General features: G+C 37.0%; 1 protein-coding gene across 4 annotated transcripts in view; it reads right to left on the minus strand.

The window, feature by feature from the left end:
* LOC128013001 (semaphorin-5A) overlaps positions 1–25,295 on the minus strand; it is a 125,107-nt gene that overhangs the window by 33,030 nt on the left and 66,782 nt on the right. For all 4 annotated transcript variants that reach the window (XR_008183230.1, XM_052595672.1, XM_052595673.1 and 1 more), the window contains exons 6-14: positions 23,136–23,234; positions 19,759–19,972; positions 18,014–18,299; positions 17,478–17,613; positions 14,987–15,191; positions 11,708–11,915; positions 8,775–8,892; positions 6,755–6,936; positions 5,233–5,376 (exon numbers count right to left, since the gene is read on the minus strand). Coding sequence is in view for 3 of the 4 variants with exons in the window: in XM_052595672.1 (XP_052451632.1) it covers positions 5,233–5,376; positions 6,755–6,936; positions 8,775–8,892; positions 11,708–11,915; positions 14,987–15,191; positions 17,478–17,613; positions 18,014–18,299; positions 19,759–19,972; positions 23,136–23,234 (1,592 nt within the window). In the remaining variant the exon portion in view is untranslated. The remainder of the gene's footprint in view (positions 1–5,232; positions 5,377–6,754; positions 6,937–8,774; positions 8,893–11,707; positions 11,916–14,986; positions 15,192–17,477; positions 17,614–18,013; positions 18,300–19,758; positions 19,973–23,135; positions 23,235–25,295) is intronic.

Here is a 25,295-nt window from a genome sequence, read left to right on the forward strand (position 1 = left end):
AAGGCTAGGAAAATAAATCAAAAAAATAACCTCAGCCATTCTCAGCCTGTGATGACCCTAAACCAGAAAAACAATGAGTACAGATGTAACCAGGATACAAATAAAGCAGGAAAATCTGAACAAATTCTTACTGATTTTAAGTGCTAAAAACACATCAAATCCGAAAGGTAGCTGAAATCTAATTCTTTATATTTCACCCCCCCTCCCCCGACAATTATTGCAATTAATCCACACTCTGGAATCACTAAATAAATTGTGGTTAATTCATATATTGATGTTATATATTTATATATTTATTTATCCCAAATAAGAAATATATAAATAATATAATATAATATAATATAATATAATATAATATAATATAATATAATATAATATAATATAATATAATATAATATAATATAATTCTGGTCTTTAGGAAAAAGTTGCAGACATTAAAATAAAGCAGGACAAACAAAACAATTTCTGTGCATTGTGTATTATTTTTATGCATGAAAATCACTATGAAAATACCAAACTGCTGAAATAAGCTTATGATTAACGAACTTGCAAAACTGGCAAAAATATACATAAACAGTTATTACGCCTATGTGTAAAACATTTTCAGGCAAAAAATAAATGTCGGCTTAAATATTTACGACGGTTTTAACCAGGAGGTAATGCTTTGGCTTGAGTATTTAAATGAAGCCATTGTCATTCTTTTCACTACAGACATCTCTTTTTTATGTAGATTAGGCTCATTATAGTGTGAAATGTATTAAAATTTATATTTTCCAGCAGAAATTAATGCAACACTCTTCCTGCAAAAACCAAATGTTTGTATAAGGAAAGGAGATCATGGTATAGCCTTCCACATGAGCGATAGTTATCTGTAAAACTGTAGGACACTTCAGGGAAATTACACAAGATATACTTTTATTTTTCTGTGCCTGCAACCACTTTCTTCAAAAGAGATGTCTGATGATGTGTGTATATGTGCAAATTAGAAAATAAGTTTCAAATATGAAAAAGTATTCAGAAGTAGGAAACAGTACACATTCCCATTGGAGAACCACTGATCAACTTATTGTTATGTAGCGTGCAATAAAAAAGTCGAGAGATCCATATAAGAAAGATTTATAGCCAAGGGAAACCCACTGCCAATTTGCATATGCAAATAGTGTTCATTCAAATCGGATTTGCTAAGTTTAACAAGTTTGCCCCTGTTCTGGCACAAAAAAGGAGAAAGAAACAAACGATCAAAAGAACAAGAAAAAAGTGGTAATTAATAGCACATTTGAGATGGTGTATGAAAAGAATGAGGGAGCATGTAAAAAACACAATCATTTATCAAATGGATTTCAAGCAGAACAAAGTACTGGAGTGTTGCAACAACAGTTCTTTTGCCTGCAGGGGTTCTGTCTTGTTTTCGAGAGTTTCTGAGCACAAATGGATGGGAGTTGCTGGCTCTGCGTTTACAGACACCCTGTGCCGGGATAGATATATGGCTCTGGACCAGGGCTTGATTAGAGACCAGGCTATTGGGGCCATTGTCAAGGACCTCCAATGCCTCAGGCTGCATGACCGGGGACAGTCAAAAATCAAAACTAGGGCCCTCGGAGCTTACAGAGAGCTGAAGACTAGTCTCCAGGCCCCAGAGTGCTGCTGCCAAAACCAATGCTGTCATGGAACATGTTAATTGAATTTATTTCCATGTTATATCCAATACTGTTCAGAGTTTGGGGTCAGTAAGATGTCTTTTAATGTCTTATTTGATCCAAAATACAGTAAAAACCATAATATTGTAATATTGTCCCACTTTAATTTTAAGTGGCATTGACTACTATATGAATATGAACATTTGATAGAATGCACTTATTGTGTACATACCCGTTGTTACATTGTACTTACTAGGGCTGAGTAAAAAAATATCGATTTTTCTATTTTAATCGATTCTGAATGGACATAATGAAAGGGTAGTGAATTTGAACAATGCACAAGGGTTAAATAGAAAACCACACACACACACACACACACACACACACAAAAAATATATATATATTTATCTCATTTGGATTATATGTATTTATTTGTTATCCATCAAAATCAAACTATCATGTGTTTAATTAGAAAAAGTGTGAGATCTGATTTATAAATCCATCTTCTGAATCAGACTGATTTCTGAACAACAAAAGGGTGAGCGAATGAGCAGAGATTGTTGATTTTTGACTGAAGTATCACTTAAGCTGACTCTCTCAATTCAATGTCTCTTTCTCGTTTCACTCATCGAGGACATCTCATGGTGACCGACCCACAGCAGGGTTGCGTGCTGAGGACTTTGCCATCTGGCAGCGGTGCGCCGAACAGGAATAAAGTGTGACTGTACATATGAGCTGATTCTGAATACCTCTGAACAGATGCCCATTGGCTGAGCGGGACTCAAAGTAAAAAAGTCCCCTGCAGCACTAACAAGTGAATCCAAACTTCTTTCAATATCGGACAAAAGACCCCGAACTACAGAGATTTTGCAGTAGCCCGAGTAGAACAAAACCAGGAATGCTGCTTTCTTCTTTTGGTCCGAAACAGCGTCCTGCTAAGGGAACTGACAAAGCACATTTGAGCCACTAACTCGGCTCCCTTCAACCTTAAATGAAAACTGTGGGCCCAGACGCGCTCCCCGGATATGTTTTCACAGCCATTATGCACCGCTGGGCTGGTTGAGGTGTCGTATTAAAGTGCATGGGTGGTGTGAAAAACTCACAGGGGCTTGTAGACTAGTGAGACTGGAGACAAACTCAAAGCTTGCACCAGAACTTTTCTGCTGATTATTCACAGCCTTTATGGTTAGACACCTAAGGGCATCAAGTACCCCGGCGCCTTGCAGAAAGAGTGTAAGTGGGGGGCAGGAGATAGAAAAAGCAAGAGGTGGCAGAAATGGTCTGCTTCACAGTCACCTGCAAAAAAAGAAAGAAAAACTACCAATCTGCAGCGGTATTCATGTCTTAAGCCCCGTGTCTGTGTTTCTATGGTGAAAAACTGTGACATGGTCATTTTGTCCCATTTCACAGGACAGTTTTATTGCTCAGCAGTGGCTCCTTCATTTTAATTTTTTTTATTTTTTTAAATAAAGTATAAAACTATAAAATGAATGTGGATAGCATGGCTCTTATCATGAGCTTGGAATAATTAGATAAAGTGAAATTAAAAAGTTTACGACTTGTGATTTCAGACACTGGTATCTTGGCAAACCTGAGCTGAGGTTGTTATATTGTCAAAATGTAATTTTCCAAGATGAGAAAGAATAATATATTAAAAGAGCTTATTATTTTTCAGTCATGCAAAGTTATAGTACATTACATTTACAAAATGTTTAATTTGTCAGTTAAATCCAGTAATTTTTTTCTTTTTTCTTTACTACACGCACACACACACACACACACACACACACACACACACACACACACACACACACACACACACACACACACACACACACACACACACACAGGACATTATCAATTAATTTTATGGACATTTCTGGTAACCCTAAAACACAAATCAATAAAGTACAACATTCAAAATAATTATGTCCTTTTGTCATTATTATTAGTTTTTTAATATTCAGTTTCAGTTTTAAATTGATACTTCTGTTTATTTTATTTTAGTTACTTGCCAAGGCAACACTTCTAACTTTTATGTAAGTTTATCATTTAATCATTTAATTTTATTTCAATAAACAGAATAGATTTTAAATAATTTGGTTTTAATGTATAGTTCAGTCATGATACTCTTCCGCACTTCATCCAATCATTTAGTTGTTTCTGTCGACGTAACCCATTTATTCCTGAGGTTATCTAATCAATTCATTGCAGCGCGCCATGGGATTTCCCTAACCCTCCACCTTCCCCAGCCCCACCTGCCTAGATCTGCTAGGGGGTTCTTTCTATTTTCCTTGCCGCAATCTGAATTTAAGTCACTGTTTCATCTGCATTTCAGATGTATCCTCAATAAAATGCTTCCTAATAAAATGCTGTTTACCGTTTTGTTTCACATTGCTGGTCATCAATTCGGGTATTAACCAAAACCAATTATTTACCTCTAGCAGATTGAAATATTACCGTATTTTTCAGACTATAAGTCACACCTGAGTATAAGTCCCATCAGTCCAAAAATACATCATAACGAGGAAAAAAAATTATATAAGTCGCACCGGACTATAAGTCGCATTTATTTAGAACCAAGAACCAAAAGAAAACATTACCATCTACAGCCGCGAGGGGGGCGCTCTACGCTGCTCAGTGTAGGCTACATGAGCACTGAGCAGCATCTCTGGCAGCACAGAGCGACCTCTGGCGGCTTTAGACGGTAATGTTTTCTCTTGGTTCATTTCTCCTGGTTCATGTCAAATTAATTTTGATAAATAAGCCGCACCTGACTAAGTCGCAGGACCAGCCAAACTATGAAAAAAAGTGCGACTTATATACTATGTACTATATATGGTACTATATATGGAAATAATTGTAATTTTGTTCTCAATCTTGTTCTCAACCACAGCTGAGTTTAACATTGATGTCTTATACATAAGGGAGCATATTTATAAAAAATGTCTGAAGACAAAAGCCTGAAGTGTGAGTCAGGAAAAGTTGGCACCTTCAACAGAGGGACCACAACTGTTTTCAACAGATGCCTCTCTCGCCCTCTCTTCATCCCAGCACTTCAGGTCTAATTTTCAGCTGCAATGCACTGTTGCTTAGAAACCTCACACATTCTCAGGGCAGCGCAGTTTAAACATAATTCTGCCATGATTAGAAGGCGCACTATCATACCTACAGTGTTCGAGTGTCTGTGTGAAGTCTGCGGCGACACTCTCTGTAATTAAAAAGTCTTAGCATGTTTATTTTTAATTGGTTGTCAGTCACACAAATTATGGGGCAGATAAATAGAACCTCTCTCACTCCACCATTCAAGCATTTGGTTTGTGTGCTTCCAGTTATGTACTAACAAGCTTTCTAGAGATGAACATTGCATAATAGTTCATAATAGTAATAAAAAAAGCATTAAAATGAGCTGCGTTTACATATTCATTATCATCAACTGCCATGAAATCACAGCAGAAACCACATAGGCAGCAGGTAAGAATGAAAGCAACAAATAAAAGAAGCATCATGCCCTTTCAAACCTGCATGTGCCCCTTTAAATTTTGAGAGTTAAAAAAAAAAAGCATATATAACAAGCCGTCATGCTTTTCTTTACCTCTCTTCACGATTCTGGCCCACACAAACGCGTCCCCCATGGCGGGGAGTGGGGTTGCTGCAGGAACGCTGTCGGACCTGGAAACCGATCCCACAGCTGGTACTGCAAGGAGCCCATGCCGTCCATGGCGTCCATGCCCCGTTTCTGAGAATGGATATGTTACGGCAGTAATCACTAATCAAATGCTGGCACAGCTGGCTGGTATTATCTAACATTCAGTTTGTTCACTGAGGATCTTAGTTAAGACGGTTCTAAGCCTGTTTACAATAGAAAAAACATAATTGTATGAAATGATTTATTCTTGAGTTCAGATTCAAACAACAACTTTTGTTTCTGAAAAATGGCGGTTTTGTGGCATGGTATACAAGCTTGTTTCCACTTCAGAGTAATGACTAAAATTAAATATAAAAATTTTACTTACAGATAAAATCGGTCACACTGCAAGATATAAACTTACTTTACGACAAACTTGCAATTTAGGAAGATACACATAGAATTACAAGATATAAAAGTCACATTGTGAGACATAAAGTGGCATACAAGAAATTGTGTAATTATGAATAAATAAAGTAACAACTGATATATGAAATTGCAAAGTTGGATTTAAAATGTTATTATGAGAAATCAAGTTGCAACTGCGAGATATAAAATTTAAATGAGAGATAAAATCACAACTGTGAAATATGAATTTGAATTTTTGTGAAACATAAAATGGCAGTTACAAAAAAATCAAGGCACAGTTGCGAAATATAATCAATTGTGGTATATAAACGCATAATTATTAGAAAAAAAGCAACAGTAGTGAGACATCAAGTCACAATTATCATATATGAAATCACAATGCTCCGATTTAAAATGATTATGAGAAATCAAGTTGCGATTGCGATTTAAAGAAACATTGTGAGAGAAAATTTCACATTATGATAATTGCGGGAAATAAATTGGCAATTATAAGTTGCGAGATATAAAGTAAAAAATATGAGATATAAAATAGTTGTGTGTTATATATGCCCAATCATGTGAATGTCAGATATAATGACGATTGCAAAAAATCAAGTTGCAATCACGCGTCAAAGAGTGATTGCAGATTGTATGAGATAAAGTTGCAATTGATAGATTAAATCACAACTGTAAAATGAATTTTAAATTATGAGAAATAAAACAACTATTGCAAAAAAATCAATGCACAATTGCAAAATATAGTCACTCTGTAGTTTTATCTTATGAGATAAAAAGTTGCAATTATGAGAAATCGTGAGAAACAATTGTGAGACATGAGTGACAATTGTCATATTTTAAATGCCAATTCTCAGATTTAAAATCACAGTTCTGAGAAGCCAAGTTACAACTGCGAGATGCAATGTTGTATTTTGAGAATAATGTTGCAATTGTGGTACATAAAGTCAATAACACCAAATATTTTCAACTTTGGAGTAACAACTAAAGGTGAAATGTGTAGCTTCCTGTTTGTACTTTAGTCTTTGTGCTACAGTATATACACATTTGTGAGATGTTTGCATACCTGGAGCAGTTTGCCACCTCAACACTGATTCCTTGGCATGGCTGCCCTCCACACTGAGGGCTCGGGCTATCACACGCTCGAGTGCGACACTGGCATGACCCAACACTGCCGCCATCACTATGACTGCAAGCTTTCCATCCTGACCAGGCTCCAAAATGACCATCCACAGTCACATTCCTCACCTGCACACATACATAACCACACACAACAGAAAGAAAGCACATAAATAGTAAATGGGCACAGAAACAAGTAAACAAAATATGAATGCAAATAAATTATTACTACAGATAAGGTCACGTTTGCCAGTTAATGATGAATCCAAACCAAAATATAGCTTTCAGCATATGAGATTTGTGATAGCTGAAAATAGCAGGCCTCCTCTTTGGAAAATGAACACGCTTTACAATGAGCAAATATTTTTATATGAGGCATTATATGAGAATGCAGTAATGAATAGCTAATGTAATTTTGTTATTGCTCTCTGGTTATTAACATCTGAGGTATCAGATACAGGACAACATATTTGCGAACAAAGGGAGAAGGTAATGTTGTCTAGCGCATAAAACACGATGAGTTCTGTGGAAAAGATTGTCAATGCATTATGAATGGAAAATAATAAATGGCCCTCTGTGTGGAGAGAAATTGTTTGTGCTCTTTGTGTACCCAACGCATAAGAGAATCACATTTCCAGTGTGGTGAAAAAGTTAAAACAAACCTCATTTTCAAAAGCCACGCTTTTCCTTTAAATATAGATGCGGTTTCTGCCAATTTTAAGGCAGGGATGATACAGTAAGTTAACGTTTTTTTTTTTTTCAGAGAAAACAAATGTGGTTCTTTGTTTACTTCCATACCGTGTCAGCCTCCAGATGGGCTTTGTGAATGAAGTGTGTCTCCATCTAGCCTTACTGTGCTCTGCTGCTGAAGTCATTTTAGATCTGTCACTCAACCTCAGACACCTGGACACAATCTTACCCTGCAGACGTATAGGCAGGATACAAATCTGCATCTTCCACACAAGCACCACAGCTTACCATGTCTGGGGCACATTTCTGATTGTTGATTCCAACAACAAAGGACATGTGGACCTCAAAATGTGTGAGCAATATGTGTAAACAACATGTGTGAAACTAAATCAATAGAAATCTTGCATTCTAGTGACTCGGAGACCCAAGCCTCCCACACTTTTACACTTCCTTGTTTGTGTTCAACAATTCCATGCTGCTTTCTTCAGGCAGCGTGGGAGGCAACGTGCTATTACACAAAATGTCATTTCTCAGCTACAGCTACAAGCTACAAGGTCTTTTACCTAAAGACCCCGTGAGACTGCCACAATGCCTGATATACTGTAGTTTATAGTATCTTTGTGTCCACAAATATGTGTGTGTGTGTCTGTGTGTGGATTGTGCTTTCAGAGCTGTGGTATCTCACAGAACACTGCATGTAACCTTAAGAACACGAAACCTTGTGAAGAGCAAGTGTCTAAATATTTTCAGAGCCACTATACAGGGGAGGGACGTGATGGATTGGACAAAGGATTCTGGGAGTGATCTACAGGCTGGGAGGCCTCAGGCAGGGGCACATGTCAGCACAAAGGAGTGTGGGAATATGAAGCCATGTTACCAGAGAATGCCATTCAACAGAAAGATATTCTGCTGCGCTTTGTTTCTTTGCACACAAGCTCTATTTACTGTGAACCTTATATTCACTTTTTGAGGACAGAAAAAGGAAAAGTTTGTTTTGCTGGAAAAGCAGCAATACATCAGGTCTCAGCACTGTCTGTCCATCACCTGCAATGTTTCCTCAGCATTGTTATAAAACACTTCTAAGAGTGTCTGCTGTTATGAGAAAAAAAAGTTGATCCTGCAAGTTACGGTTGAAGCGGGCGCATTTGTCCCTGTTCTTCACTGACAGACTGGATCAGCATCAAGAGTCTTCATACGAAAAACAAAAAACTAAAAAAGATTTGGCTTTGAGGGCTGAGACACTGCGTGAATGATTGAAGTGCATTCTGGATACTCACAGGACACCGTGTGATGCTCTGCTCCCATTGGCTCATGCTCACGCTTTCTTCCAGGGTGGTGCATTTCTTGAGCACCAGATCCCAGCCGCAGTACGGATCCCTTGCCCCCACACAGGCACTGAGAGAGAGAGAGAAAGAACAGATGCTCATCATGAAGTGAAAGTTTATGGCAACATTAATCAACTGCGAGCAGACAAAAGAAGAACAGAAATGAAGAGGTCATGTAACAAAGAAATCCAATTTTCCTTTATGAAAGCACACTCTCCACAAGTTTTACAACTGACAACTTCCTTCCCAGTCCAAAAACATAATATATACACACAAAAAAGCAAATACAGCTTATGAAATTCTTTCTGACATCAGAAACCTGAAACATGAACAAATAGGACAGATCGCATTGTTCATAAACAAGAGCAGAAGTAAAATAATAATAAATAATATGCATAATTTTTTTTTTTTTAGAATATTAAATTGTGAAAGTCCACTAAACACACTGTTCCAGGCTGTATGTAGCACCTACAGCTCTGCACATCCTTTTGAAGAAGGCCATGAGCAAGCATAGGAAGAGTAAACGAGAAGCTTTTGTACATTCAGAAAAAGCATTTACACAGACGTTTTAAGTGTATACCCTTCTAAGAGTCAAACAAGGGTTAAAAATCCTCATGCAAATTCAATTCTGACACCAAATAGAACAAAGAAGTTGAATAACTTCATCAGTGTACCTCTGGGAAATAAATGGAATGGTAAAAACATATAATATGAGCCCTTTAAAAAGTTAAACACCTTAAAGAACACACATGCTTCTTATTATAAATATTGCTTGCTTTGGCACAACTTCATCTGGCAGTATTTCCCTCGAGTGCTGGTAATAACTTTCATCAGAAACAGAGAACAGCCCAAACTCATTGAGGACTATCACAGCAGTCATCCGCACGGATGGAAAGATGAAGCCAAGCGTTCAGTGCCGTGAAGTTTAGAGTACAGTGACACAGCAATGGGAATATCAGCAGTGTAAAGCAGGCACTTTAAAACGGTCCTGTTAGGGCATGTGGCTGTTAATTCAAACAAAATTTGCATTAGTTTCCCTTTTTGCTGTCAGAAAGTATAGAGGTGTGAGTAATTGACCTCTCCAAATCTTTAACCGCTTAAGAGGATAGAAAAAGCTCATCAGGCAAAACTCAGCTCATATTCACATAACTCAGCGCTTTTCATTGGAATGCAAATGGAGAGAGATGATGAACAGGCTGCCATCTACTCTTATGAGCAGAGATTAGAGAAGTGCTCTTGATATGAAGGCCTGGAGGCACAATGTCAAACATGATGATTGTTCTTTGTTGCCCTCTGGCAGATGATCTTTGTGAAATTACTTTTATTCTTGAGCAGAGAAAAAAAAAAGAAGGTTGCAGGCATGTTTGCGCTCATAAGATTAGTAGTATCATTTATCTTGCCAGGAATCAAAACTTTGGTATTATTAAAAGCAATCATGAAATGACACTTGCATTTAACTTGTCACATAAAACATTAAAATGTGCAATATAAACTAATGGGTAACACTTAACAATAATGTTCTGTTTGTCAACATTAGTTCATGCATTAGGTATCATGAACTTTCAATGAACAATTCACTTTTACTATATATACACCAACATATTTCAGCAAGTAAATACAATAAATTAACATTAATTATGAACAGAATGTAATTAATAATTAAAAGATAGGTGTAACAAAATACAAACTTCACAATCTCGGGAAGAAGGAGGTGGCAATCGGCGGACATTCAAATGAAGACTTTAATAATAAAATAAACACGCGACAGCCCCTCGCAGACGACTGCCGTGCACAAACAAAACAAAATACCAAATAAAGCCCAGGGCCTGGTACTCTCTCGTCCTTCACTGTCGTCGCTCCTCTTTTATAACCTTCCGATCTCCTCCGTGGGACGCAAGACCGGCGAGTGGAGCAAGTGTTGCTCATTTCCCAATCACTCCACCGGCCTCGCTCCGAGCCCCACTCGTCACAATAGGGTGACACTTCAGTGGGACCAATTCCCTAATCCTACCCGCTACCTAAACTTGACAACTATCTTACTATTAATAAACATCAAATTAGGAGTTTATTGAGGAAAAAGTCATAGTTACTGGTTTGTTAATAGCGAGAATTGGAACTTAAAATAAAGTATGACCATAAATAGTATAAAAGTTGAACCTAAATTAATAAATGCTGTAAAATGGTCGACTGTTAACAAAGTTAACATTAAATCTAATTGAAGAGTGACAAAAAAAATAAATAAAAAAAATTCAGTGGTGTAAAAAAGCTACAAAACATAGCCTTTGATTTGATTTTACTCTTTAAGGGTTAATCAGACTATGAAAAATAGGATTAATTGTTATATGTTAATACCCCCCCCCCCCATGGCCACAAAGCCTTTATACACAAAAAGTTGTTATATTTTGATGAAAGGTTTGACAAAATGAAAATGGATGTAGGACGTTTCAAGCTCCAAAAAGGACAAAAAAACTAAACAAAACACTAAAGTATCCATATAATCTGATCATTATAGACCTTAATCAGGTTAGACACCATATTAAAAAGAGCTTAGAGTGTTTACAATGGAGCTAATTTTGTAAAGGTCATATAATATTCACAACTGATGTAATTTGAGAAATACATTTCATCAGCTTAACAATCGGCATGTTGTTAAACAGTACAATCCATTGAACGCACTGTACTTCTATCTCTCACAGCCTCGTTTTCGTTCCTGTCAAATTTGCCACTAACAAGATCTATTTTAAGTCATCTAGAAACAACAGCTTTTGTGTTCAGTTTTTGACATGAGGGTGAATAAATGATGACATTTTCATTTTTGGGAAGTAGGTATGAATTTCTACCTTGAGGTGTTGTGCATTTATCTGCTGAGAAGCAGCAGTACTCACTCTCTAGACTTGTGGAAGTTGCAGCGCATCAGGGGGATTTTGATGACCTGGTCTCTGACTCCCACAAATAGCTCACTGCGGCTGTGAAGTATGAGCAGGCTGCGGATTGGCTGCCTCTTCTTTGGGGGGAAAAGCTCGATCTCATCCAGCAAACAGCTGCCCGTGGTCTGGTTCAGTGGAGAGAGCACCTTCTTAATAGTGCCGTAATCTAGAAAGTAGAAAGAGAAATTTGAAAACAAGTGTCTTAGATAATAGAAAGAAGGTAAAGAGACGGGGGGAAAAGAGTTAGGAAGCAGTTTAGGTGATCAAGTGGGCATCTCTGATAACCTGGTGAGATTGAAAGGAAATGATGTCAGAGGAGCAGCAGTGGAGAATGACCTCAGATCTCTTCTATCACATGAAAATTCTATATAGTGCTAGTCTGCCATCTGGGCTGTCAACTTAAATATGGATGTGCTATTTGGATCAGAAAGGGCAAAGAGGGCGGACTGACTACTCTCCAGAGAAGATTCATTATCTTTTCCAAAGGGTGGCTTTTGTGCAGTTGAAAGGAGGGCAGAATTATCGGCTGAATCACCTTTCGCAGGTTATACATCCCTCTATGGAGCATGTGGTCTGTGAGTCCATGGAGGACATTCATTGGTCTCATAATGTCACAAAGAGTGAACTGGATTGGTTTGATAAGCTATTTAATATCTATCTTATCCTCGCAGTAGTTGCCGTTGTTCTTTTGTTCGCTCTAAAGCGGCCTGTCAGATGTTTTATAGGAGCCATACAACATGTGGGGCAATGAACTTTTAGATACTACAAGAGCCACTGATTAGGTCCCTGCTCTTGTCAAAACAGGCTTCAGTGCTCTATTTCATTCCATTCGACTGTGAAATTCCAGCTACGTTCCTCACACGTCAAGCTATTATTGTCTGGCATGAATTGAATCAAGGCTAACTTTATAAACATGGCGTATAAAGGACTGTTTGCCATAGCAAAGGATCTTATCTTATAGCGCCTCGCAAATATTTGAATCTTGAGTGCACGTCATTTTCATGGAATACATAACAAGCGACTGCAATGTTGAGCATTAAATGATTAATTCATCATTTACTCATCCTCATGTTGTTCCAAATGAGTATGAAAAGATTAAAAAAAGCCAATTTTCCATACAGTACATTTTTCAAAAAAGATGCAAAAGCACTATATAGAAGTGATTCATACAATGTGTGCACAATATTTTGACATATGAGAGGTTTGTATGAGGAACAGACCAGTGTTAGCAATGTTAAAACTATTACAATTTGCATCCAGTAATTAAAATCAAAGCTTTAATAAACTATGATACCATTTTAAGATGGAAACTGAAACTGGAAATACTGCCTTGGCAACTAATATCCGAAATGAACAAATAATAATACTAAGTCAACAGACTTAAATAAAAGATATTACTATTATTGTCTGAAAATATTTACGTTGAACTTTTGTGTTTTTAGGAGAGAAGTAGAGATCTTTCTTTCGAGTCAGATCTTTTAAATGAATAAGTTAAATCAGTTCAAATTTTTTTATTTTTTTTTATTTTTTTAAGTTCTAGAAGATTTGGAATACAGAGAATGGACCTTTTTTAAGACCGGAAGCCATTTGTGACCATTAAAATTCTCATTTTTCTGTGCCACAAAGAAATAAAGTAATACTTTTTTGCTGAACAATACATTTTATTCTTTTTTTGCTATTCCATTCCTTTATTCCCTCACTGTCAGACTAGACAGACATTGTGAATGCTGTTGTAAATCAGCATGAGGCTCTGACTTCCTGATAATCGAAAACAGTCTGTGTATTACAGAAATAAAACCATAGTCACGCTACTCGCCCAATTAGCAAACAGCTTTTAAACCCTGACTGTCCTGTGTGTTTATGTTGTACAATTTAACAAGTGCCTCCTTCCCTTTAACAAGTATTTATTTTACACAGTTCCTTAACAATAAGTGTTCCTGTTATTTAATTTCTGTTGACGGGTAACTAGATGTTCAGTGTTTTTCAGCCGTGCACAGGCCAGAACAGACAGACTTGGAGATTTCCAGTGCTCTGGTGTGCATCTGGATAGCAAATGACAGCTTACAGTAAATTCTTTCCCCTATGTAAGCACATGCTGCCTTTGATGTTTTATCGTTGCTATGTGTCTAATGCCTTTATTCAGCCTGGTGACCAACTGTTGCTTGCTTCAAAGACCAATGATTCAAGTGGACCACCAATTACTAGAGTCAGTTTTCCCCTGTGCCTCCCTTATGGCAATGCAGAAGTCTTCACTCGACAAAGTTCTGATGGTAAAAGTAACATTCTAATAAGCTGTGGGTTTAATGAGAAGTCGGCCACCTGGGATTCTCTGACTACTTTCATATTACAGGCTTTAATGCTCATTTCAGATTTTTTTTTCTCAGAACTGTTTATTTATTTATTTTCTTGTTTAAGTTCTTGTTTGTTAGTGACCCATATCTGTCTTCAGTGTGAATCGACTGACAGATTTATATATGTGTGTGTGTGGGTGGCTACTTACATTACTGTTCAAAAGTTTGAGGTCGTTAAAATTCTGCTTTTGAAAGGCTCCCCAAGGCTGCATTTATTTGATTAAAAAACTAAAATATTATTACCATATAAAATAACTGGTTTCTATTTTAATTGATTTAAAATAGAATTTATTCTTGTGATACAAATCTGAATTTTCAGTATCATTACTCCACGCTTCGGTGTCACATGATTCTTTAGAAATCTTTCTATGCTGATTTGCTGCTCAAAAAAAAAAAAAAAAAAAAAAAAATTCATCATCACTGTTGAAAATAGATATGCCCCTTAATATTTCTGTAGAAACCGTGATCCCTTTATTTTAAAATTCTTTAATCAGTAAAAAGTTCAAAATAATATGATTTACTTGAAATAGATATTTTGTAATTTAATGCATCCTTGCTGAATAACTATATTCATATCTAAAAACTCGTCAATTGTGACTTTATTTCTTATTTTACAAAATGTTCTATTTTTGATGGAATCGGCAGAAATGAGCTTTTATACTAATAAGATCAGTCACTATAAGCATCTGGCACAACTAATGGACTGCATTTGCAATTCTGCAGAAAGTAGTGTGCTATTAGTGTGCATCTTATGCTGCAACTCCATTAACCTTCATCAGTACATATATCTAATGCAGTGCTTATTTTAGACTATATTAAATGTGCATAAATGTTAACGCTATGTACAGATCTCTTTTTTCTATGTAAAGGTAATGTGGTACTATACCTGTTGCTAGATAAATGATGTGATAGAGCATGTCTTTGCCCTGCACTACATCCACAGCCACATGGGAGAAGCGCACATTGTCCTCCATGAAGTATGGCACAGGAATGACGGGCTGCACCACCTCGTGCATCAGAATGAACTTCTGGGCGTCCTGCAAATTCCTCTCCGTTAAGTTCACATAGGAGCCGTAATCTATAGTGCCACACTGAGAAAGAACAAGGGAGATACAAACAGAGAGACGCCGATAAGAAAAACCCCCAAAACAAAACAAAGGATTTACGGTTTGCGAAGAAATGCAAAAAAAGTACCTAAAAGCTGTTGGTCTGAAAAACCCATTTGCTGTATGAAATCATCATAATTTCTTCTATAGAAAAGCATTTACTGTAGAAATCTGGATAGCAGTTGTTTCCCTAAATGAATGTTTTCCTCCCTGAATAAGATTTTATATGGAGAAACAAATTAGCTGGCCTCACAAACCTGCACTCTCTCGGATCACATATAATCAACATCAATCAGCTGGAGATCAACTCAGGCATAATTCCACTCAAATGGGGTGCATGTTGGTTTTCAAGAACAAAATATACAGCAAGCCATTTTCCATCAATGCTGGAAGCCATACATTTGAAGCTCGTAAATCTGGCCTCAACAACATGGACAAATGCTTGATGAAGATGTCACAGCAAGCTAGATAAAGTAGGGCTAATGTACATCATGAATCCTTGTGGTTCAGAGAGAAAAGGAATGAAGTCAAAGACTTTCATGAGGACTCCGGAAACTTTATTATCAGGTCACAGAGATCGGCTTCAATAAGCCAGACGAGAAAGTCTGATTCAGCTGATCCAAAAGAGAAGTCCATGCTGATCAGACAGTTTTGAAAGGGTTTAGATATGGTAGTCAAGTCATTTTAATGGGGTCATTACCAGGCCTGCATAGAATCTGCTCCAAATGCCAACAGAAAGCGCTGAAGATTTTCAAAGAATCTGACCACGTCATTCAGAGCATCTGGCCCTTGTGTATTCCTTATTAGAGGTGAAATGTAATCCAACTGGTTTTCAACACTATTTACTACGTTTAAAATACATTATGGTGAATTTCACCAGAATTCAACTTGGAAAATGTAAATAAAAGTCAATCTGGACCTGAACATGGATCTCACATCACATTAAAATACATTTAATGGCTTTAGATGAACGTTTTTACAATTAACAGCAATTGAGACACAGATACATTCCTTCATTCTGACCCCGAGTTAGATTTCGGAAGAAAGTCTTAAAACGCTGCACTGCAGAGTCAGTCATTGTGAAGTGGCTGGCAATACTCCACAGGAGATGAATACTGGTTTTATTAGCTCTTATTGTCCAGCCAAAAATGTTATAAGCTGGCAATTTTATGAATAAATTCACGAGCATTACAAAGACATGGAAATAGAGGCAAATTAACAACCATGAGAGAGGCTTGAGGTACCGTGACCTGATCTGTCTCCCCTCAGATATCATCGAAAATATCAGACTTAGGTGTTTGTGGGTTTTGGATAATTGGACAGTGCTCAGAAAAATAAAAACTCACCTCACATATTCTTTTTTTTTTCTTGGAGAATAATCAGGCAAACACATGAGGCAATAAAACCTAAAACATCAGTCACCATCTCATTTTAATTGGGCACACATTGGTGGTACAGTAGTTGAGGTGAGAAAGTCAATTATTATTATTTTTTGGTTGTTTACTGCTGGAGTGCTGCCAACAGAAAGAGACCTGGCACTTTTCACAAATACCGTATTATTTGGCATTAGAGCAGAAAAGATAAAAATCCCACATTTTTTAATGTTACTAACCTCGAATGAAATGTAGGAAGTTTTTACAATTTTTGACCTGTCCCACTTCAATGGTAGTTAAACATTTAAATAATATTTTGAATTTAATTAATTTAGAAACTCAGGTAAAAATATTTATATCACAAACTAATCTGAATTACTTCCTGCAGCATTGTGGAAAAAGACGATTTGTAAATGTTAAAAACGTTGAAAAATGTTGTGCTACTTAGTATTTCTGTAGAAACTGACACCTTTTCTGGGATTTGTTGATTGATGCAAAGTTCTATCTTTTGGAACATATAAAATGTCTTTATAGTCACTTTGATATTTTATTTATTTATTGATATTTAATCACATTTGCAACCCTGTTACTCATTGTATGATTAAGTTTTCTACTGAATAGAAAAATCATATAATTATGTTTAGTATAAAAAAAAAAAAAAACATTTAAACAACAAATGCTGTTGCAGGGTCTCATCAAATAATGGAAAATAAAACTCAAAATGACTTCTTGAATGGATAATGATTCTCCGAAGGTTAAGCACCTCCTTTCACTGACCATTTGAGAGGTTCAGGCCCTGTTCTGTAGCCTATTTGTGGAAAGTGCCACTTAACTTTTCAAGTAGATGGAGCGAATGCATACTGTCCGTAAAAGTGACTGTCATTTTCTGGGTGCTTACCTGAAAGTCAGGGTTGGGATTGGGGTAGGGCAGCCAAGCGGAGCGTGAGTTCTCCTGGTACTTGAAAGGCCCACTGAACACTTGGGTAATAGCGCTCAGATTGAATGCGCACACTGCTGATGCGGCAATGCTGTTGCTGAGAACAGAGTCAGAAGCAGGCAGTCAGCACACACAAACACACACTCAAGCGCACACTTATATGCAACACTTTTTCACTGACAATCATTTAAGCACAGTGGAACACAATGTGAAAAATGGATCTGTCCATGGCTGACTGTGATACAGATCACACACTACCAGAGAGATAACAGCAGATAAGCAAATAAAAAAGGCAAATGTATGGTGTTAAATTGATAGTGTCCTCACAAAAAAATCTATGCAATTAGTAACAGGCTTTTGGTGAGAATGCGGACCACAAAATTGACATTCTGCAGGAAATAATGTGTCATAAGTTGACTTTTGTGCTTTGAAACCCCGGGAACATAACAGTGGATATCTTAAAACTGTGTGTTGTGATTAAAAGGTGCTTTACTCACACATTAGTAGTGAAAATCCCATAGAGAAGCTCGAGCTCCGGCAGGAAAAAGGTTCCTTGCAGTTCGTTGTAGTTGAATGGAATCTCGCCCGGCCGTGAGCAATTAAGCCTGGCCTTCATAAAAGTGGTCCAGGTGTCCTCTAGCAGAAAACGGCCCCCGATGTCGTTCTTGCAGACGCGGGCGGTGCGAGAGAACACCGTCCGGCCGCAGTCGTGCTCCACGGCGTTCTCACGGAAGAAGAAGTAGGTGAAGTTGCTGATGTCATAGGAGGAAACGAAGTTGGGCTCTAAGTTTGACAGAAACAGGGGACAGGTGACAGTGATTAATAACGGATTGCACATGGAGTAGAACCACTAGCCCATCGAGATGCATTTATTAATCTTATGCTTTGGTAATGGACAAACTCATTTGTCATGGGAGAAGAGAAAGGTTACAGTGAGAAACGACCAAAGTGAGCTAACTTGTTTAATTAGCGTTCTCCATTCAAAACAGGTGAACGCACCAGCCTCTAAAAAGGCAAAAAGAGCAACCATCATGGCCAGATCTGTAAGATTCAAAGTGAGGAGGTGGATGTGATTGACAGCAAATTCATTTTCTTTTGTGGTGAGGAGCTTTGCACATTTGCACAACATGGAGGAAAAATCAATTGGAAAAAGTTAATGTCATGTAAATGTAAATCAGTTCTTCTCTGTCAAGATTTTCTGATGACAATTTTTAAACCCATCAGCTCAGGCGAATTTTTAGCTTAGATGTTGATGTTTAGGTTTGGAGAAAATATTAAGGTCTACAGTTAAAGGGATACTAAAAAAAAAAATTAAAAATCAAAAATGAAGATTCAAAACCTGTATGTCTGGCTTTCTTCTAAATATTTGAGAAGGTTTTTACCAGTAAAATGGTGAACTGTTGGTTACCATAGATGTTCAAATAATCTTTTGTGTTCCTCAGAAGAAATAAGTCATTCAGGATTGGAATCACATGATTGTGAGTAAATGATGACAGAATTTTCATTTTTGTCTGAACTGTTCCCTTACGATCGTCAATTCAAATCCAGCAAATACAATATTCATTAATTGTAGTGTTGTTCATTGTTTTTATGGATCATGTTGGCGTATGCTAATTTGTCTACCTCCTATGATAGGACTGATGTTGTAATAAAACACGGTCAAACTTGACCAGGCAGTCTCTATTTGAACTCAACAACAAATGATCTGGGAAAAGCTTACTCATCTATCTGAAAGGATCATGAGTACATTTATTTTACTTTTCCAAATAAGCACATTTACTTGTTAAGTTACACTTGCATTAAGTTTTGTTCTTGCAGATGTTTGAACCCTTCTCAGAACAGACCTGCAGCCTATTTTTGTGTTGTGAACCATCAGTTAAGAACAACTGAAGAGCTCTTCAAAACAGATGTGCTACTTATGACCCCCACCCCCCAACATGTCATCATTAACACCTCCTTTTGTTGTTCAGAACCTCAAATATGGAACACAAAACCAATGTAAGGCAGAATGTTACAGAATGAGCGACATAAGTCATTTTTTTCATACAATAAGAAAGAAATTCAGTTGTGGAATGACATGAAGGTGAATAAATTATGACAGAAATTCAATTTTTAGGTGAACTACACTTTTAAAAAACTACTTATGCAACATTTTCCAAAGACTAATTAGTAAGCTGGATTGCTATTAATGACTTAAGTTTTTTTTTCCTCTTAATTGAATTCAATATAATTGATACAATACCATTGAGCCATTTGGAGTTGTATTGAGCAGTACGCAGAGGTGGAAGTCCTCCCAGGCTTCTGTAGATTGCCGGGTCCCTGCCGGAAAAGTCCATGGCTGTGGCGGCATACAGCTCCCCACTGGAAGTGATGAGGGCAGTGGAATTATGCAGAGGGTTATAGGGGCACCGTGCCATCCCACTGATTTGATCATGGACCTCGGTCAGGTTAGTCAGCTGTGCAGAGAAACAGAGATTGAATTCAGACAACCTGGAATTCTTATACCTGAATGGCAAGTATATATCTTAGTAAATACAAACTGAATCCAAATCATGGAATAAATAATTTTGGATGCATTATTGTTTGTTTTGAGTCTGAACAGAGAAATACATCCAAACATTTCCACGGACGTAAATCTCTAAGATGTTCTAATTCTGTTTATGCGAGGCGCTGATGTGGCCGTTCACCGTTCGAATCATTTATTACTGCGGAAAAACTCTGCCTACTTCCATCCGTGTTGTGTGCTATTTTGTTAGACGGCAAAAATGTTTATCTCATTACTTGGTTGTCACGCCTAGTGGTGGCTGCAATAGCTAAATGCTAATCGTTCGCAACACACCCGTTCTGTCCTTATGTGCAGTACGGCAAAGCCTTGATTCTTGCTTAGTGTGACATTTAGCCAGCAATGGGAAGCTACCATGACAGGGAGGTAATTTACATTTGTATATAATAAGCACAAGGGATATGCCACCAAAGAAAGCGAGTATGACTTTTCGTGCTGGTCCAAGTTTCTTTATCCGATTTCTGTTCCTTCACACGGGCGAACGGAGACATCCAGAAAATTCTCCATCTGAACTACTAGAGAAGCTATTAGTGAACCATATCGGTTTAAAGCAGTGGTCCTCAACCAGGCTCAACCTCGGCAAACTTCCAAGAGAGCCTTAAAATGACATACAATCAGACCAAACAAGCATACAGAAACAAGCTAAAACAACTTAAAATCAAGATATTTCTTCATTATGCCCTTAACAACTCTTTTTTTTTTTTTTTTTTTTGTCTTTCAAAAAACAGGATATATGAGGAAGCCTCATTATAAAAGTGTGATTTGTGGACATGGAAAAGTCTAATATGTATATCGTCTGAGCTCTAAAATATGTATATATGCCAGGTTCTAAAATATTTTATTGGGTATAAATTGTGAGTAAATCCTTATCCAGTGAACCACGTATAACTTGGGGAAAAAAAGGGAAATTATTGTGGATAAAATGGGGCAATGAAGTCAGAAAGGTTAAGAACCACTGATGTAAAGGACTGCTTCCGTTATCACTGCCAAAAATGATTTCCTTACTCAGTATTTTTGTTTTGTTTTCTAATAGAAACATCTAAACATTCCTTACTTTTACAGTGAAAAAACAAACAATGAAATACATTTACTTGAGAGACAAAATTAACTAAGCCTTGTTTAAAATTTAAACTAGGAAAATTTAAAGATTTTGAGCATTAAAAAAGAAAACACACACACACAACTGTGGGGACTTTCCATAGACTTCTATTACTTTTATACCGACTAGACAATATTTTTTCTCCCCTAACCTAACCCTAACCCTAACCCTAACCCTACCCCTACCCCCTTACAGAAAACCTGTTTGCATCGTTACACTTTCAGATAAACTTTATTAGCTTTTTTCATATTTAGTTTTTCCCTTTGTGGGGACTGCAGGCTTGTCCTCACAATATCATTTAATATATAATATAATATAATAAAAAAATATATTTTTTGCAGTACTCAGAAGGGAAAGGATTTTAAGAGCTGTTAGTGCCGTTTCCTTTGAGTGCACGGTCAAACCCTTATCATCATATTTAAAATTTTATAAAAATTGGCATCAAAAACACATTTGAAAAATCCATTTAAAGTTTCTGTTTTAATGACGCTCCTACCTTCCATATTCACGTGGTATCTGGTACCAGAAAAAATGACAAGTGAATGGTTTTCGAATTGAGCAATACATCTCAAGCAGCAGTAAATTTATCTATGCAGCTTGAAATGTCATGCCTTCAGTGACTAGCTTATTTTTATACCAGGAAATTTGACATACTGCATTGTGCTCAACCCTATCGGTCCGTCCCGAAGGCGGATTAGATCCTGTGTGGCCTCTCCTGAATGCTTTTATCTTACATGCAGCTGACGGCCACAACACTTGCCCTGTGTAATCAATGTAAAGAGGGATTATCCTTGATGTTGGCTCGAAGAAAACCTCCGCAAATGGCTGGAAGTGTCTCGGCTTCCTTCAGGACCTGGAGCCATTTAGCTGGCAATAAAGTCAGGCGAATTTGCATGTTTGGCAAGGCGAAGCAGTCTTTTGAAGCGTCGGTGCCAGGGAGATACTTCACCCTGAGCCAACGCCTGAACGGATGTGCCTTTTCTTGGGTGCGAAGAAAGATGAAAGGCGTTTATTGATGGAACACCTTCTGACAAATAGCACTCGGAAGCCTTCGCAGATATGGACACGCTACCCATAATGCACATTAATGGAGAGGGTTGAAAGATGCCTCTTCAGGAGACTGGCAGCTGTGTTTGAGCAGCACTACAACCTCGATAGCCGATTGTTTAAAGATGAGGCTTTACTGGCGGCGTTACAAGGACACAACGGAGAATTTTCGCTCGTGCCTTCCTGGCTGCGCTAAGTCCTTTCTTGCTGGCACGAGGTACTTATAATGGTAAATCCCTGGGTGATTTAGCTTTGAGTCAATAAATAGCCGAGGAAATGATTGCCATCGTATGCGAATCGACTGTCATCATCATTATCAGGTTTGAGGAAAGGATAGAAGAGTAATCCAGTCATTCAAATTCAGGGATTCGAGCACAAGAGACTTACATACTTGAATGAAAACTAGGAGATGTGAGGGGGAATAATGGGGGATGTCAGTAAATGTGCTTGCCGGAGATGCTTATCTTTCAATCAGCCACATTGAGTGGCATTTATTGCGATAGGTGGCAACTATGCTGCAACCCAAGCGCTGGAAGAATTCGTCAAAGATAAAGTGCAAACACTCGCACAACACCTGCATAACAAGTGTGAACTTTCCACAAAGGACAAGAGACTTAGAGATACTACAAAATCCCATTTTATTTGAAAAACAGGCCTTGGTTGTTATTGTTGTTGTTTTTTTTTCTCTCGATCTCAAAAAAGCTTCTTTTGATGTGAAGCACGAACAAAAGTTTATTGAAATAAACCACAGGCTTTGGTTGAAATACCACATGCTATGCTACACAACCCACACACGGATGAAAATGTCAAAGGAGGTCAATGTGGGAGAGGAAACTTGGGACAAAGCAAGCATAACATCAGGTCAGGAAGCCAGTGCATTATATTAAGTGCATTGATGCGTTTACGTTACCGTGCGGTTGGTGCAAATTGGAGTGAATGCATTTGTCCCGCATGTAAACAGCCTGTCGCCGTTGACAAGTAGAACACGGATGTAATTCTGGCACTCCTCCTGTGAAAAGACGGATGGGAAAATGTGTAAGCAGTATCAAAAGTGTTGACTATTAGCATTACAAATGAAAAATTGAGCCAACTCGGAAAAATGTGTGTTGGCAAAATCACAACACGCTATAAATAGAAAACCTTGCCTTTTTGTTAAAGAGGTATAGTTCACACGAAAAAGAAAATTCTGTCATTACTTACTCTTCGGAACACAAATTAAGATATTTTTGATGCAATCCAAGAGCTTTCTGACCCTGCATAGACAGCAATACAACTCATATGTTCAAGGCAGAGAAAGGAAGTAAAGACATCATTAAAATAGTACATGTGACATCAGTGGTTCACTTTTCACAGTGGTACTTTTTGTGCACAACGAAAACAAAAATATCGACTTAATTTAAAAATATCTTCTCTTCCATGTCAATCTTCAACGCGCATTCAGGACAGTACCCATTTCCATCAAAAATACCTTAATATGTGTAACGAAGATGAGAGAAGATTTTATGAGTTTGGAAAGACATGAGGGTGAGTAAATAATGACATAATTTTCATTTTTGGATGAACTAACCCTTTTAAAGCTAATCAAAAGTTTGTTTATTATAAAATATTCATTTATAGAACCAGCCTGAAAAATGAAAAATAAAAATAAAAAGAACATAACAACAAAAACAACAACAACAACAAATATATATATATATATATATATATATATATATATATATATATATATATATATATATATATATATATATAAAACAGTTATATTAAAAAGAAATATGTATACTTTTATTATATATTACATTTATACAATCTATATTTTTAACAGTTATTTAAACCTGTTGTCAGATTTCTTTGCTGATTGAACAATATGATCAGCAATGTCCATTTAGAAAATGTATGTACTGTATGGTGAAATTTCATATGATGATCAAACAAAATCTTGACAAGCCTTTTATTCCATTAGCATTGACAATTTTCCCCAAGTGTAGAAATCATAATCGTAATTGAAATCAGTCATATTCATCAATATGAAAATTCACCCTACAGTACATACATTTTGTAAATGGACGTTACTGATCTTATTGTCAACAATTCATTTGTGTATGTTTCAATAAAAAAAAAAAAATAATAATAATAAAAAAAAAAACACAACACCAATCTTCCAGTGAAATGACTGGCTTCTCTCTGATACTATTTATTGGAGTATTTTAATAATTTAGTCTGTTTAAACTTTACTTTTTATTTTTTGATAATCCTTTACATTTAGCAATTGCAACAACTATTAAAACTTTTTCCATAGCTTTGTTTGTGTTTATCTTATTGTGTATTAATCTATCATATGTACATCACATTGGCCAACAGCTGTCGTTTTAATTATGCTCTACAAATAAAGTGACACTGACACTGACAATACAGAACAAAAGATTTGTCATTCCTTTTTCATTGCAACTTTAAGCCAAATTTATGAGACCATTATTGTTTGATTTGAATGACTTAACAAGAAATCTTTCAAAATGAATTTTTTTAAGCTTAGTTACATTTGTCTTCCAATCAGATTGTCTGCTATATTAGACCAGCTGCAGGACTTCTTGAACCGTAATGCTTCAGTTAGGTTTGTTTTTACAAGGCTTTTTGAGAATTAGTAAATCATTCTTGTCTGAAGTACTTGAAGCCCTGTCACCCCGTCTCGCTCTCTGTTGATTTAAAGGTGTTCCAAGGCAGTGATTGAGGGGGTCAACTTTATTTGCTCGTCAGAATGGCTGTTAACCCGTGAAGTCGTTCATTTCCCTGCACTAAAAGGAGTCCTGAAAAAAAAGGATGATTTACATTTCCTAATGCAATTTGGCTAGGGGGCAGCGCTTTGCTGTATGCGTAAATAAACGGAGATTTAATATACCTACCACATCACAATGTGACATGTTTATGGAAACCCCTGACAGATGGCCACACTCCATAGTGTAATATAGTGGCTGCTATGCACTGTTTGCATTACAAACAATACTAAGTCGACAGAACACCATTCACTCCATTAAACACTTTCCTTTGTTCTTGAAACAACAGACTCACGAAA

Source organism: Carassius gibelio, chromosome B24 (genome assembly GCF_023724105.1).
Source record: "Carassius gibelio isolate Cgi1373 ecotype wild population from Czech Republic chromosome B24, carGib1.2-hapl.c, whole genome shotgun sequence".
NCBI classification, from domain to species: Eukaryota; Metazoa; Chordata; class Actinopteri; order Cypriniformes; family Cyprinidae; genus Carassius; species Carassius gibelio.